Source organism: Hyla sarda, chromosome 1 (assembly GCF_029499605.1).
Source record: "Hyla sarda isolate aHylSar1 chromosome 1, aHylSar1.hap1, whole genome shotgun sequence".
Classification (NCBI taxonomy): Eukaryota; Metazoa; Chordata; class Amphibia; order Anura; family Hylidae; genus Hyla; species Hyla sarda.
The window spans coordinates 372,848,495-372,865,739 of record NC_079189.1 but is presented as its reverse complement, the minus strand read 5'-3'; the positions used below and the strand labels follow the sequence as shown (position 1 = coordinate 372,865,739).

The 17,245-nt window shown below is 43.7% G+C and overlaps 1 protein-coding gene and 1 non-coding gene across 4 annotated transcripts in view; both read left to right on the top strand.

Annotated features, from left to right (window-relative positions):
- LOC130275490 (guanine nucleotide-binding protein subunit alpha-14) overlaps positions 1–15,474 on the top strand; it is a 188,530-nt gene extending 173,056 nt beyond the window's left edge. For all 3 annotated transcript variants that reach the window (XM_056523548.1, XM_056523554.1, XM_056523539.1), the window contains 3 exons: positions 2,301–2,430; positions 5,182–5,335; positions 13,937–15,474. In XM_056523548.1, the coding sequence (XP_056379523.1) occupies positions 2,301–2,430; positions 5,182–5,335; positions 13,937–14,127 (475 nt within the window). In that variant the 3' untranslated portion in view covers positions 14,128–15,474. The remainder of the gene's footprint in view (positions 1–2,300; positions 2,431–5,181; positions 5,336–13,936) is intronic.
- LOC130337404 (U2 spliceosomal RNA) lies at positions 9,228–9,415 on the top strand. Its single transcript, XR_008878287.1, has one exon. It is a non-coding gene; the product is annotated as a U2 spliceosomal RNA (small nuclear RNA).
- Positions 15,475–17,245: the final 1,771 nt, after the last annotated feature.

Below are 17,245 nucleotides of genomic sequence, written 5' to 3'. Positions count from 1 at the left end.
GCTCCCCCATGAGTGTGTCATTGACAGCTCCCCAATAAGTGTCATTGACAGCTCCCCCATAAATGTGTCATTGACAGCTCCCCCCATAAGTGTGTCATTGACAGCTCCCCCCATAAGTGTGTCATTGACAGCTCCCCCCATAAGTGTGTCATTGACAGCTCCCCCCATAAGTGTGTCATTGACAGCTCCCCCCATAAGTGTGTCATTGACAGCTCCCCCCATAAGTGTGTCATTCACAGTTCTCCCCATAAGTGTGCCATTCACAGCTCTCCCATAAATTTTTTTTATTTTTTTTTGGCACAGCACTACCAAAAGGTTGCCTATCCCTGTCCTAGGCTTTGACTCATGCAACCAAAATTCATCTTTTTGTAAAATTGTTTGCTGAATCCAAAGACTAATGTATGATAGAAATAAGGCTTACATAGTTACATAGTTAGTACAGTCGAAAAAAGACATACGCCCATCAAGTTCAACCAGGGAATTGAAGGGTAGGGGTGTGGCGTGATATTGGGGAAGGGATGGGATTTTATATTTCTTCATAAGCATTAATGTTGTTTTGTTCCAAGAATGTATCTAACCCTGTTTTAAATGTATTAATCGTTCCTGCTGTGACTAGTTCCTGAGGTAGACTGTTCTATAAGTTCACAGTTCTCATGGTAAAAAAGGCGTGTCACCCCTTGAGACTAAACCTTTTCTTCTCCAGACGGAGGGAGTGCCCCCTCGTCATTGGGGGGGGGGGGGGGGTTAACCTGGAACAGTTTTTCTCCATAATTTTTGTATGGGCCATTAATATACTTATATACATTTATCATATCCCCCCTTAAATGTCTCTTCTCAAGACTAAACAATTGTAACTCCTTTAATCGCTCCTCATAGCTAAGATGTTCCATGCCCCATATTAGTTTAGTTGCGCGTCTCTGCACCCTTTCCAGCAACACAGTGTCCCTTTTATGGACTGGTGACCAAAACTGAACAGCATATTCCAGGTGAGGCCGTACCAATGCTTTATAAAGGGGGAGTATTATGTCCCTGTCCCTTGAGTCCATGCCTCTTTTGATACATGACAATATCCTGCTGGCCTTAGAAGCAGCAGCCTGACATTGCATGCTATTCTGTAGTCTGTGATCTACAAGTACACCCAGATCCTTCTCTACCAGTGACTCTGCCAGTTTAATCCCCCTAAGACATACGATGCATGCATGTTATTAGTACCCAGATGCATAACTTTACATTTATCCACATTAAACCTCATTTGCCAAGTGGATGTCCAGACACTTAGTCTATCCAAGTCATCTTGTAACCTATACACCTCCTCTATAGACTGTACCGTGCTACAAAGCTTAGTGTCATCTGCAAAGATAGAAACAGAGCTGTTAATGCCATCCTCTATATCATTGATAAATAAATTAAACAACAGCGGGCCCAGTACTGAACCTTGGGGTACACCACTAATAACAGGGGACCAATTAGAGTACGAATCATTGACCACCACTCTCTGGGTACGATCCATGAGCCAGTGTTCAATCCAGTTACAAACTAAAGTTTCCAAGCCCAAAGACCTTAACTTATCTGTCAGACGTCTGTGAGGAACAGTATCAAATGCTTTAGCAGAATCCAGAAACACTATATCCACAGCCATTCCTCTGTCAAGGCTTCTACTCACCTCTTCATAAAAGCAAATTAGATTGGTTTGACAACTTCTATCCTTAGTAAACCCATGCTGGCTATCACTTATAATACAATTATCCCCTATGTATTCCTGTATGTAATCCCTTATAAATCCTTCAAACAATTTACCCACAATGCATGTTGAACTATAATTTCCTGGGGAAGACCTAGAGCCCTTCTTGAAGATTGGTACCACATTCGCCTTGCGCCAGTCCCTTGGCACAATACCAGACACCAGAGAATCTCTAAATATCGTGAACAAGGGTACAGATATTACTGAACTTACCTCTCTAAGATCTCTTGGGTGTAGTCCATCCGGTCCTGGAGATTTGCTTACATTTACTTTACTTAACTAACCTTGTACCATCTCTACATTAAGCCAGTTCAGTACATTACATGATCTGTCGGCGGCATCCTCTTTCCTTCTGTTCTCCATCTGGCTCATACAGCCATGACTACTTCTTCCATCCAAAACCCACCACTGCAGCATCTGCAGGACAAACCTAGTTTCTTACATTATAAGTTATTTATTTACCTTTTAACAAGCAGCTTTATTTCTAAAATGTTTTAAACCACTTTGTTCCCATAACCATGTATTTATTCATAATGATAGTATTTGTCTTGACATACAGGATGGTGGATGTCGGTGGTCAGAGATCAGAAAGAAGGAAGTGGATTCACTGTTTTGAAAATGTTACTTCCATAATTTTCCTCGTGGCATTAAGTGAATATGATCAAGTTCTTGCAGAATGCGATAATGAAGTAAGTCTGAAGCATTTTAGTAAGTGATGAGTATATATGTGACTTTTTCTGAAGTCTTTTGTATATCACATGTATTTGTATATTTTTGCATGAAATTAAATATTGTTCTAAGATTTCCTATATAATGCATTTATGTACAATATTTTTGTAAATATAATAAAAAAATTAATAAAAAGTCTGAAGCATTATACATAGCATAAATATTTTTTCAGTGTTAGTTATTATTGTTGTGTTATTTTGACTAACTTTTTGCCACTAGAACAGCTGTTCACCATAAGTTCCAACTTGAGTATGCTCTGCTGTTTTAACAGCATCTAGAGATATGCTTTACAGCAAGCATCCTGGATATAAACATAATGGTCTGGCGCAGATGCTATTGACATGAATGGGGTTGTTTTCTAGGAATGCTGTGTGAGCTGTAACATGAGGTCAATCAACAGGGCCCCTCCTGAGCTCTGAATATAAACTATTGTAAGGATCCTATCTTATCTATCTACTGGTGTCACCTTTTAATGTAATGCTGTCTCTGATGATATGGAGGAGACTGCTGAATAGTGATATGTACAGAACAGGAATTCTCAGCTGAATATTAGCCCTAGTGGCTAGACTAAAAACTCCAAGATTATTTTAGAATATAGACCAGTACTTCTCAACATATAAATCACCTCCTAGTTCAGGGGTAGGCAACCTTTTTGTAGTGCTGTGCCCAAATTTTTTTCGTAGTCCCTTGGTGTGCCGGCAATATAGGTGTGGCTTGTTGTGGCTGTGGCTTGCTGTGGGGTTTATGGGGGTGTTGCTTGTCACACATAATACAGACCCCAATCGTGTTGCACAATAATATACAGTTACATTAACTGACTCACAATTCACGTCTTTTACTGTCGTCGGCGTCCTCTTTCCTTCTGTTCTCCATCTGGCTCAGACCACCATGACTACTTCTTCCATCCAAAACCCATCACTGCAGCATCTGCAGGACAAACCTCTTAGTTTCTGCATTTTTCCAGTGCACTCCCCATAAGTGCAGAATTCAGTGGAGTTTATTCCATTCCAAACAGTGTTACTTAGCAGGCCACGTTTCATCGACCTGTCATTTGCCTTTGTCAAGCACGAGAATTGACACAAAATAGCCTGTTCTGTAACAATGTCTGAAATTGAATAAACTCCACTGAATTCTGCACGTTATACTTTGGTGTGCTGTGATTTTCCTTGTAAATAGGTAGCCAAGTAGGTAGGTAGCTTTGCATGTAGGTAGGGAAGTAGATATGGAGGTAAGTTCATAGGTAGGTAAGTAGGTAGCTGTGTATGTAGGTAGCTGGGTAGCTAGATAGGTAGGCGGGGTAGGTAGTTAGGTGATTACTTTGCTATGTAGGTAAGTAGCTATGTAGGTAGCCAGGTGGCTAAGTAGGTGGGTAGGTAGCCAGGAAAGTAATAAGGTAGTTGGCCAGGTAGGGAAGTAGCCAGGCAGGTAATTAGGTAGGTTGCCAGGAAGGGAAATGGCCAGGAAAGTAATTAGGCAAGTAGCCAGGTAGGGAAATAGCCAGACAGGTAACTAGGTAGGTAAGTAGCCAGTGTAACACCACATCCAAATCATCACCCTCCCTCCTTTCCTGTCACCTGCACCCCCTCTCTCTCATCTTCACCCCCACCCACTCACTTGTCCCTCTCCCACTCACCAGCCCCCTCCTTCTCACCTGCACCACCTCCTTTTCATCTGCACCCCCTCCTTCTCACCTGCAGCCCCCTGCTGAAGCCAGTATGATAAAAAATAAATAAATAAACACTTTTACTCACCTATTTCCCACGCAGCGATCCCATGGGCAGCACAAACTGGCTGCATTCTTCTGCTACAGTGCAGGCGCTGATGAGTGACATTGCCGACCCCTGCCCTAGTAGATAGTGAGGGTACAGCTGGGCAGGCAGCTGTTACTGAAGTGATTTTTAAGATGTACAGTCCTTTCTTTGGATGCAGCAATCTTTGGTTCATAAACATTATTAACTCCTTTTTTAGGGTGTAAAGAGCAAGGTTTTTAATTTCCGCAATGACTTTCCCAAGCATCACCTTATTCTGTCAAGTGAGGCCCCAGTAGAAAAAGTTTGAGAAGCCCTGATCGGAATATACATAGTAGAAGCCCCTAGACAGGAATATAGAATAAATAAAAAAATCTTTTAAACAATGTTCAAAAACAAAATATTATTATTTTTCTTTTGTCAGTGTGTTTAAAAGTAATTTATTTTTTCTTTAGTTTTGCTTACATTTAACATATTTATACTATAGCTGGGGGGGGTTGATAAATTTGGTGTACGTAAGCAAAAAACAATAAATCACTGCAGAACACCATTTTTTTATGATTCCTCCTCTCCTCTGCGACATTTTGAAAGTGCTCTCCAACAGCAGTTTTGTAAGCCAGGTCTGAGCTGGTGTAGATTTGCAGTGTTTTGGAGGGGTTTTCGACTTTTAGTGCGACATTCTTACTTATCCGTTATCCGTAGCAAAGTAAAAACTGAAATTGACTTGAAATGTTGTTTGCAGGTTTTTTTGCTTACTGGAAAAAGTCGCAAATAAACAACATTTCAAGGCGACATTTCAAGCTCCCAGTGTAGGCAAAAAGAAAGCCTCAAAGGCAATTATACATATCCCTGTATGTCATTTTACACATTCCTTTGTTTCATGATGCTCTTCAAAATATATGGCTTTACTTTTTTATAGTTATTTATTTATAAAATTTTTTGTTTGTTCTTTGTTTTTTAAAGAACCGAATGGAAGAAAGCAAAGCCTTGTTCAGAACCATCATAACCTACCCCTGGTTCCAGAATTCTTCAGTCATTCTTTTTCTTAACAAGAAGGATCTTTTAGAGGAGAAAATCCAGTTCTCACATTTAATTGACTACTTTCCAGAGTTTAATGGTAAGCAACAGTTGTTACTTGGTCTTCAGACGTTTGCTAGAACAGAGTTAGACTTATAAATTTATCTCCAGTGAGGAATTGAGAATATACTTAGGGTATCTGATGAGAAGGAAGCTTTCTATATTTCTGCTGACAAAAAGACAAAAGCTTATTTTTCTGATTTATAAAAAGAGGTTCTAAATCTGCTAATAGGGTTTAGAAAATCTTATGAGTTCGGTGGTGAAGTACAAGGAATAGTTTGTAGCCCCTAGTTGATAGTGCCTAAAGATTTAGCCCTACTGTTAAGCTCAAACCTTGACTGTGGAATAGTCAAATCAAGTTGACAGAATCTAGTCCTCCATTAGATAATATATTGTAGACCATGATAACAACCAATAACAGCTCGCTTATCTCTTAAAATGAGGAAAGATCTGTCTTGTAATCATTCGTAGCCTTTGTTGCTCCAGTAGAGACAGGCTCATTTCACACTATGAGCATTCATCCGTCATCAAACATCCGTTTTCTGTGTAAAAACGGATGTATCATAACGGGTGCTAACGGCTGAATAAATATTCATCCGTTAAGACCCGTTATAACATCCATCATGTATGGCCGTAACACCTCTGCCTACAGACTTCCACAGCCGAGACTACTACTCCTCCCATCATGGACCAGACTTGTTTCCATGATGGGAGTAGTAATTCACTGGCTGCGGGAGTCTGCAGACAGCTGGGGAGACTACATTAGTGTTTGTACTACTACCCCCATCATGGAACAGAGTCTGTTCCATGATGGGGGTTGTAGTACAGGGGCTAAGGAATTGATCGCACAGAGTCTCACTTCTGAGACCCGATACGATCAGAAGTTATTAAACAGGGGAGCGGGCGGCATATATTAAAACCGCTATCAGGGGCTAGATATATAGCACTGCAGCACTGCCCCCCAGCACATTTATAATATGCCCCCTGCAGCGCATTAAAAAAGATATACCCCCTGCCGGCACATTTATAAATATAGAACATATATAATGCATTAATATATACCCCCTGCAGCGCATGTATAATGTGCCCCCTGCAGCGCATGTATAATGTACCCTCTGCAGCGCATGCATAATGTACCATCCGCAGTGCATGTATAATATAACCAGCGCAGTGCATCTATATACATATGCCGCCACAGCGCTATATATGAAAAGTATTTCTATCAGCAGCATCGGGCCGGCTGATGCTGCTGCTAAAATGCTTTTCACATATAGCGCTGCAGTGGCATATGTATATAGATGCACTGCGCTGGGTATATTTTACATGCGCTGCCGGGGTATATATTTATTAATGCGCCGGCGGCGGTATATATTTATAAATACGCTGGTGGGGTGGTATATTTATTAATGCACTGCAGGAGGCATATTATAAATGCACTGGGGGGCTAGATATATAGGCTATATGTCTGCCCCCCACACAGTGCTATATATCTTGCCCCCCACAGCGCTTTTAATATACATATGGCCCCCGCTGCCACTCACAATGTTCAATTTAAAAACCCCTGCTGGGAACCCTGAATGGCTCCTCAGTATCGGCCATTCAGGGCTCGCCGTGGGGGATTCAAAAGTTAAAACACACCATATATCGCTCCCCTGCATAATAACTTTTGATCGCATCGGGTCTCAGAAGTGAAACCCGGTGCAATCAATCCCTTTGCCCCTGTACTACAACCCCCATCATGGAACAGACTCTGTTCCATGATGGGGGCAGTAGTACAAACACTAATGTAGCCTCCCCAGCTGTCTGCAGACTCCTGCAGCCAAAGAATTACTACTCCCATCATGGAAACAAGTCTGGTCCATGATGGGAGTAGTAGTAGTCCCTCAGCACTGCAGGAGTCTGCTGATGTCACCTCTTCTGAGCATGCTCAGAAGTAATAATGGATATTATAAACCAGGTGCAAACGGATGACATAAAGGCTCATCCATTTGCCATGGACTTCAATGTTAAAAATAATTGCTGTTAATTTATCAGTTTCTTGTGAAGGAAGAAAAATTAGTGCATGTTCCATTAATTCTTCCGTCACAACTAACATCCGTTAGTCATGACGGACTATAATGGGTCATAACGTATAATCAAAAAATCCCATAGACTTAATGGGATTTTGTAATGGACGTTTAACATTTTTGTAAAGCTTTTCTAATGGACGTTCATAACGGATCTTTTAACGGATGAATTTTTTTAGTGTGAAAGCAGCCTCAGACGTCCATGGGGTACATAAGCCTAAAAGCTTGTGCATATCTCTTGCAGGCTATTGCAGCCATGTTAAAAAGGTGACCAAAGTGCATTAATACTGGAAAAAGTCATGGTCCTCTAATAAGTTATACTGCAAAGGGACTACGAAGTAGTAAACTTTACTTATATGCTTTGACAAATCAATATAAAGTACTGCGCATAGACATTATCATGTCAAAAGGAGGCTTTATTTAAAAAGAGAGTTTGAGGGGGATTTTAATATGAATGTAATTGTTAATCTAGAGTTCAAAAATGAATTAGACTTTTCTCGGTCGCCTTATTGGGGAACACAGAGACCATGGGTATTATGCTGCTGCCACTAGGAGGCTGACAATAGGCAAAAAAAAGTCAGCTCCTCCCAGCAGGATATACACCGCCTACAGACTCTGAGTTAATCAGTTTTAGCTTAGTGTCAGTAGGAGGCAGACACAGGTCTGCAGTTCTCCACAGACCTGGTCTTTTCTGTTTTATTATTTTCTAGCTAGGGATGTTAAGTTAAGGTTTTTTCCCTTTATTTTTCTAGGTTGGGTGACAGGAGCATGGCGCTACCTGATCTCCCACATGCGATGAAGGGGCACGGTGCATAGAGTATGGGCGGTTAACCCCTTCTCTGTAATGGTCAGTGCCTGTCGGAGCACCCTGGGTCCGGGTCCCACACTTGCCCCTGCCCACCTCGCTATGGCAGCTTGGCGTGATGCAGCACGGTTTTTAGCTGGCCGAAGACTTCAGGGTAAGGATAGGAAGAGGAGGTCTGTGGGTGAGTATGTACTACATTCCCCCCTGGGTCTTATACACTGTGCCCAGCTCCTCGTCTGCCACTGCTGGTGGCTGCTCTGGGCAAGACCCCTCAAGGCCACAGCGCCATACCTGTAGGGGTCAGTCCGGTGGCCTGTCCCTCTCTCATCCGGCCTCTCCGCTCCCCAGCTCCACTCAGCTACGACCATTTTTCCCCTAGCTCCGCTCTCCCCCCCCCCCCCCCCCCCATGTGGCTGCCACAATCCCTGTCAGTTAGGTGTCTGAACACCTACCGTACCTGTATTGCGTCAGCATTTAATGGCCTTTCCATGCTGGACCCTCGGAGTGGGTCTGTGGTCCTCGGAGTGGGTCCAGTGCAGCAGTTGGGGAGACCCGTTTTTGCATTGCTCCTTCTCTTTTCCCGTCTATCGTCAACTCTGTCGTGCAGCCGAGACCACGTTCAGTCCCCAGCCTGGTTTCTGGGACGGTGTCGGGGAGGCGCGGTGTCCAACACGCTGCGATTCCCAGATCCATAAATTTAGCCCCCGGCTTCTTCCTTACTGTAGGCCATCTTTGGCGGCACCTGGGGGCGTGTCTTCACCAGCGCGCCCCTTCTCTGAGGGCTGCGTGGTCTGCATATTATTAAAGAATTTTTTTTTAAAAGTGTGAGCTTCTCATGGCCACTCTGCGCACTCCATTGGCTGAACATTTTAAGCACGGTTTTCTCTGTGTTAGGCCCCCTGTAGTGGCCACACATGGTTATTACAGTTGCATAGTTTTTCTGTGGCCCTTCTCCTGCTCTCTTTAGGGGTTTTGGATTATCTCCCTCAGACCCAATGTTCGGTTCTTTGGCCTGGGGTTGCCTGGCGACTCACATACCCCCTGGCCTTGCAGGCATTCTGATCGCTTCTCGGCCTTTCGGCTAAGATCAGGTGTCGTATCTGTTCTTATCAGTGTAATCTGATACGTCCCCTATCTGGGGACCATATATTAAATAGATTTTTGAGAACGGGGGCTGATTCGAAGCTTCCTTCCATCACCCTGTGCATGGACCCGATATGGCAGTATCTTCGGGTACAGTGCTTCTCCCACAACTCTTTACAATCTTTCAAACTATTAGGTCCTTGGTCCGCGTGTTTGCGTCACTTAATATTCGCACTGCACCATTTTGCCTACATAAGTGCAATCTGCAGCCATATGCTTTCCTAGCCCCTGTTTTTCTGAGCAATTGTTTTGGACCCTGGCCGGTTTTCCGTAGTGACCTGATTGGGCATTTTACTGGGGTAATGGCTTTTGACAGTGCTCCAGACTTAGGGATAGTCACCGACATGGCTCGCCATGCTTCCCATATCATTCCTTGGGGAATTCCAGGAAACCTGACAGTACCTGTCTGTTTCTTTCTCCACCGGTCACCAGTGCCAGGTCTGCTGTGCCTGAAGTTCTGTTCTCCCCTCTACCTGTGCGAGATACCTGAACGGTGTGGCATGGCGTCGGCGACAGTCTCTGCAGCTTCCATAGGCTAGTCCATTGTAAACTGGTGATTGCGTCAACTGCCACAGCTGCAGTTCCGGCACTCCACTGACAGTCAGAGTAGACCGATGTACAATGGCCCTCTACGACTCCTATGGAGTATGTGACGCCTGCCGCATCCGCTGCTCCAGTTCCAGTACCTAACTATGTGTGAGTGGACCGACGTAGAATGAACCCTCTACAAAGCCCATGGACAGCGTTATGTATACTTCATCCGAGTTTGGAGGTCCGGCACTCCACTGTGAGTGAGAGTTGACCGATGTGCAATGGACCTTCTGGCTCCTAGGGAGTACGTGACGCCTGCCACATCCACGGCTCCAGTTCCAGTACTCCACTATGTGTGAGTGGACCGATTTAGAATGGACCTCCTACGACACCCATGGATGGCGTGATGTTTACCACATCCGCGTTTGCAGTTCCGGCACTTCACTGTGAGTGCTGGAACTGCAAATGCGTATGTGGTATACTGGACGCTTTACAACTGCTAGGGACTACTTGACGCATGTCGCATCTGCCGCTGCAGTTCCGACACCCCACGATACGTGTGAGTGGACCCTCTGTGACGCTCATAGACAGAGCAATGTCAGCCACATCCGCACTGGCAGTTCCGGTACCCCATTGCACGTGGGCGTTGCCGAAGGGGTAATCCTGCGTGTGCTGAGCACTCTATCACGTCCGGGGGAGCGTGCGGTCTGCCACACTGCAGCTGAGATTCCGGAAGCCCATGCCATGACTGCCTCTTTTGTGGCGGCAGTTCTAGTACCCTGCTACTGGTACGAGGGGCTCTGTAGAGTGACCCTGCGTACTCACCGGGCTCTGAACAGTCATGGTTTCCTTTTCCCCCCTTCCTTATGTTAAGAATCAGTGGTTTTCTAGGGGAAGTATTTTGTGGACTACCTGCTGTGGCTCACAACCAGCGTACTCCCCCATTTCTATAGAAAGGGCAAGTATGTGGAGTACCTGCACAGGTCACTACAGCCTTTTCTCTTCCCTCTTCCACGGAGAAGAGTCGTTCGCAGTCAATAGCGGAGTGATGGTGTATCCAGGTTGGGGCTTAGTAGATTCCGACTCTGGCTAGTCCAGGGTTCACATTTCCCTTCCCAGAAAAGGTGTCATGGTGAGATTGGCCACTCTATTGCTCTGGCTGGTTCATCCATCACATTTTTCTCCATGGCATGGGTATTAGTGCACTTGCTACCTATTTCATGCTATTCGTCATGTGGTCATTGTTCTTCCCCTGGCTTATGGGCAGGTTTCGTAGGTGGCCTACTTTTTCTCCTGTGGTCATTGCATTTCTTCTCTTCTGGGCGATCTTCTATATCCCTCCTATGACGTGTCCAGCCATCTTGTTGACCCCTTCCGTTACCAGCCTTGGGGTGGCTTGGTGGGCTGCCGGCTATCCGGATTTCAGCCACCCCGCTTCTCCCTCCTACAGGGAGTTTTGCAGCCATGGCACTGTTCCTGTTTTTGTTCTTTCAGCAGTCGTCCTCCAGCCTCCTTGTATTGGATGGTTTATTTTGTTGGTGGCGGAGCATTGGTACATCAGTAGTACATTTCTCTCCTGGCCTCTCTCCGGGTTCGCCTCCTGGCCTCGACAGCGCCGCTCTTTTCCTAGCTTTCCTATCCCTGCCATCATCCTCCCACCTCTAGCAGAGTGCTGCTGGATTGGCTTAGTTGAGGCTGTTTCTCTCCTGGCATTCACGTTGCCTTCCACGCTGCTGGGATGGTTTCTGCCTTAGATCCCCCCCCCTGTTTGTTTTTTGTGGGGTGTTGGCGGTCCTGGCATGGTTTCTACTCTAGTTACCCTGACCCTCATGTGGTACTCTACTTCAGGGTAATTTGCTTAGACAACATCCGGGCAGTCCTTGTGGGGTTTCTGCATCAGTCTCGATGCGGCATGTCCTTCCTCTTTGGCGGTGGGTGTCAGTTCCGTGACTGGACGACAGTCTGGTGGGCGACCTCCTGCATCCAGATCATGTCTTCTGTTCATGCGCCTTATTGCTTCGGCTGGACTGACACCAGAGCTGGGTCCCTTCTGTCTCCCTCTCTGTGCTGTGCCTTCTTGGCTGTGTCTCCTTGGAGTCATCCAGTCCATTCTGACCGCTGGGCGGCCTTGTCTAGCCTCTCGTCCCTTGTATCTGAGGGTGCTTGGGCTGCGCAGTGATCTCGGTGCTAGCGTTGCCTGTTGCTCTGCCCGCCATTCCCTCCATAGGGTATGCCACTTCTTTCATGGTGGTCCCTCTTCACCTGGGGTGTTTCGCTCTGGCTTTGGTTTGCTTAGCCACTTCTGGTGTGGGACCCCTGTGGTAACTGGGAACCTCCTGGTTCTCGTGATGACATTTCTGGACTGTTCTAACCTCCTCACCGCCCTGTTTTGTCTCTCATCTTCTCCCTCCAGGGGTGAAGGGACCTTGTGGCCGAGGGCCCTTCTGTCCTCCTGGTTACCTCTGTCTGGCAATTCGCACCTAGATGGGCATTTGTCCTCCTGTCGCCCTCCATTTTCCTCGCTCTTCCAGGCGATACTGTGTGCTCTTTTGAGTTTCCTCTTCCACGCGGTCCCTTGGCAGCGTGGCCTTGCGACTGTGGTTTGGTGTCCGGGCCTCTCGGTCCAATCGGTCAGCAATGTGCTCCTGCCCTAATCGTCTTCTGGGCCGGATTGTTCTGAATTCAGGCCTGGACATGGATCTTGTTGGTCTCTCTCTTCTCCTTTTCCGGCGGCTTCTAGTTTCACCTTCTGAAGGTGTTGTCCTCTGCTGGGCGTGTTCAGCTGCCGCCTTTTTGTCATTCTCGCTCCTCCTTTGTCATTCTCTCTCCTGTAGTTACGGTGGGCCTCCTAGCGTGGGTCTCCCTTTGGGCCTGTACGGCACGCTTCTCTTCTGGCAGCTGGAGTTTCCTCGCCATGTTTGTTTGCTTCGTGAAATCCCTGAATTGGAGTTCTAATGTCGCGCTCTTTTCCACGTTTGGGCCAGGCCTCAGTGGTCCTGCGCTTTGTCTATTCTTCGGAGGTGGTGTTCGCTCTCCGGCCAGGGGGGTGTCTGGCTGGCAGGCCTCCGAGACAACTGTTTCTTGTTGCATTTGGTTAGGGGTTGGACCTCCGTCCTTGCTTGGTTCCTTCCTTTTTGGGTCCTAGCTCTCCCCTCATGTTTTGTGGGGGTTTTCAGGTGGTGGGTTTCTGGCTTCCTCCTGGGCCTCTTCAATGTTCCTGTGCGAATGGGTATAGTTCAGTCTCTGGACTGTTCTTCCCTTCTCAGACTGTTGTTTTCCCACCCTAGGGACTGCTTTGGGATGCCCCATGGTCTCTGTGTTCCCCAATAAGGCGATCGAGAAAAGGTTTTTTTTTTGTACTCGGCGAAAAATCTCTTTCTCATAGCCTTCATTGGGGGAACACGGCACCCACCCATTTACTGTTCCTGGTCACGTTGTTTGTTGCCTGCTGTTACTTTCTGGTGTCCTTTGGACGCATCTCCTTTGTTGTTAACCGTCCCCTACTGCTTTGTGACACAACTGATTAACTCTGAGTCTGTAGGCGGGGTATATCCTGCTGGGAGGAGCAGACTTCTTTTTTCCTAGTGTCAGCCTCCTAGTGGCAGCAGCATAATACCCATGGTCTCTGTGTTCCCCAATGAAGGCTACGAGAAAGAGATTTTACAGTAAAAAAAAAAAAAAAAAATCTCCTTTTTGTTTTACTTGCATAAATGTGTTTTACCATTGTATATCTGCTGCGTCACGCTAAAATGGAAAATGTACTGCTGTGTCACGATAGTCAGCTGCTGCCATTTAACTTATTTGCTATTTAGTTTGTGACCATTTGGGTGCATGTAACATAAATTAAGTCCTATAGTGGAGGAGGCCCTAGACTGCTCTCCCACAGGCATTTTATGTGAGTATACATAAGAGAGACGTACAAGTCTCTCAGAGTATATCCTTCCAGGCACTAAAACAAGCAGGACTTGCAGTGAGAAGTGACTTTTAAGAAGAAAAAAAAACCTTACAGCACAGTCAGATTCTGTATATTAAAAACAAGCTTGTATCAGTAGCATAATGAAAGATCCAGCAATATAATGTTTGCCTATTGTTTAAGGTCCCAAACAAGATGCCAAATCAGCTCGGGAATTTATTTTGAAGCTCTACCAGGACCAGAACCCTGACAAAGAGAAGGTCATCTATTCTCATTTCACCTGCGCCACAGACACAGAGAACATTCGCTTTGTCTTTGCTGCTGTTAAAGACACTATCTTACAGCTGAACCTGAGGGAATTCAACCTAGTGTAAAAACTGGACAATGAAGTGTGTGGATTATCCTAATAGTCATCCTGTACTGACGAATGTTTCCTCGGTCATTCCCAGCTCCCCTCTCCCTTTTCCCAAGAGTACAGAGATGAGATGCATTATTTTCCTACAAACATACTGTGTTCTGATTCTTAAGACATGTAATCCGGAATAGAGAAGTTAATTTCCCCTGATGTTTACTGTTTTATTTTAATTTTTTTTATGTGGTATACAGACCTTTTTAAATGCTGTGGTTTTTTCTTTTCTTTCCATGTGTTTCATTATCCAATGTTTGTTATAATTGGATATTTAAGAGAAGATTTCATAGAGTACAGTTTGAAAAATGCACAAGTTCCTGTTTTTTTATTTTTAATACTTATGTTGTGGTTTAGTTATAACCAGAGTTGCCTTGGCTATTTTAAAGCAACACAACATTTTTAATAGACAAACCTTTTTATGATTTTTTTTTTAATAGATTGGGGTGCTTGACTGTAATCCTAGGATGTATGTATCTTTCTGCCCCCTCCCCTCCAAGAAGAGTAAAACATGGCTGCCATAACAACATCCTTCTATATCACTATTTAAAAGAGCCATAAAATAAATGATGGTTTCTCTATTGTGATAATAATTAAGGAGCTATTACTTTCCTATTGCAATGTAAAACCAAAGATGGAGAAGAAATTGCCATTGTAATGATATTTGTAAATATGTATTTCTTTATAAATAATATGTATATATATGTATCAGCATATATACATATATTTTACATGTCTCTTCCAGTAGGGCTGTTTGAATATGAATAAATTACATTTTAAATCATTCGACACTGTGGTTTCACTGTGCTGTATATGATCTAAACTTACTTTAGCATTATTCTATAACAGATTTGCGCTGGTGCTCATTCGTTTTAAGAGCAATACATCTTGATTTAATATTTTATAACACTTTATTAAGAATTCCTGGACAGAATGTAATTGTCCTCAATTATAGTGAAGGATATTGTATATTGTATAAATTCACCTCACTGCAGACTCCATGTAATAATATTGTTTTTAAACATTTCATTGACTGTGGCTTGCCTCAAAGGGGTACTCCGGTGGAAAACATTTTGTTTTAATTCAATTGGTGAGCAGGAGAAAATCCCCATAGCAAACCTATGCTGCTCTGGACAGTTCCTGATACAGGCATCAAGTGTCAGCAGAGAGCACTGTGGACAAGACAAAAAAGAAATTCAAAAAGAAAAGAATTTCCTCTGTGGCATACAGCTGCTTAAAAATACTGGAAGGGTAAAGATTTTTTAATAGAAGTAATTTACAAATCTGTTTAACTTTCTGGCACCAGTTGATTTTTTTTTTAAAAAGTGTTTTCCACCAGAGTATCCCTTTAACAGAACATGGTTGATATTTTCTTTCTATTTACATAATACTGGGTTCATTTACATTTACAGATTGTGCCAAAAATAATGATTTTTATGGTGGTGCGATCAGTGTTAAGCTATTTTTTTTTATTGTACTGATAACTAAAGAAATTTGTGGATTGTGACAGTAATTGACCTGTGTAAATGACCCTTTCATGATCAAACTAGCATATAACAATGCAGTGTATTTGAATTTTTGTGTTTCTTTTCTTGTTTGCTGATAAACATTGAAAACATTGTCCAAGTCTCAAATTTGGTTTGAAAAGTTTTTGAGTTCAGTTAAGCAAAGTTAAAAGCGTTTGTCAAATAGGCACAGAAAGTTATAATGATAAGATAAAGTAAATTTTATGCTTTATGTAGGGCTAATTAAACATGTATTGGGTTAAAGGGGTTCTCCCGTGGAAAATGTTTTTATTCATATCAACTGGTGCAAGAAAGTAAAATAGATTTGTAAATCGCTTTTATTTAAAAATCTAAATCCTTTCCGGAATTATCAACTGCTGTTTGCTACAGAGACAGTTGTGTAGTTCTGCCATTCTGACCACAGTGCTCTCTACTGACACCTCTATCCATGTCAGGAACTGTCCAGAGTAGGAGCAAATCCCCATAGCAAACATCTCCTGTTTTGGGAAGTTCCTGACATGGACAAAGGTGCCAGCAGAGAGCATTGTGGTCAGACAGGAAATAACTACACAACTTCCTCTGTAGTATACAACAGCTGAGAAGTACTGGAAGGATTAAGATTTTTTATATAGAAGTAATTTACAATTTTTTTTTACTTTCTGTTTTACTTTTTCTGTTTAACTAAAAAAAAATTGTTTTCCACCGCAGTACCCCTTTAACCCCCCTGGGACGGAGCCCATTATAACTCTAAGGATGGGAGCATTTTTTTTTTTTTAAATCTGACCTCTATCACTTTATGTATTAATAACTCTGGGATGCTTTTACTTATAAATTTGATTGAGATTGTTTTTTCGTGACATATTCTACTTTATGTTAGTGGTAAATTTTCGTAGATACTTGCATCATTTCTTGGTGGAAAATTCCAAAATTTCGAAGCTCTCTGCTTGTAAGGAAAAGGGACATGTCTAAATAAATGTAATCTTTTTTTTTTTTTTTTTAAACAAAATTTTATTGGAATTTTCATAAAATACAATAAACATTTTGTGAACCCGGACATTCACCTGGCAAGAGAGCACTCAGAAGAAATAACATTAGAACAGAAAGCACAAAGAAACAGTGTATCCGTCAGGCAACCGTGAGGGTAAAGTAGAGATCTCACGAAATAAAAAGTAAAACAAACCCCAAAAACCTTCCCCCTCCCCTCCCCCAAGGCAAAGCAGTAATGCCACCAAGTGGCCATCCCTTACTCAGAAATAGAAACCGGTCTAAGCCACACATTTGGAAGGTGCAAAAGGTCGACTAGTGCAATAGAAAGCGGTATGGCGAATGTAGCCGGACTCTGCTTCAAGTTAGAAAGTAGGAGCACGGCCCCAGGAAGTTAGGTAGGTATAACCCTCAGTCTCCCCAGAGATCCCGTTAAAGACCTGTTCAGATACCACGTGGTATCTTGAAATGGACGCATAACCCTGTTGAGCTCAGCATCAGAGCAGAAGGATACCAGAAAGGTCCTTCATTTCTTAAAAAAGGATCTGGCCCACTTTTCTTTAGTGTGAGCGATGTCAGGTTCATGAACAGATATTT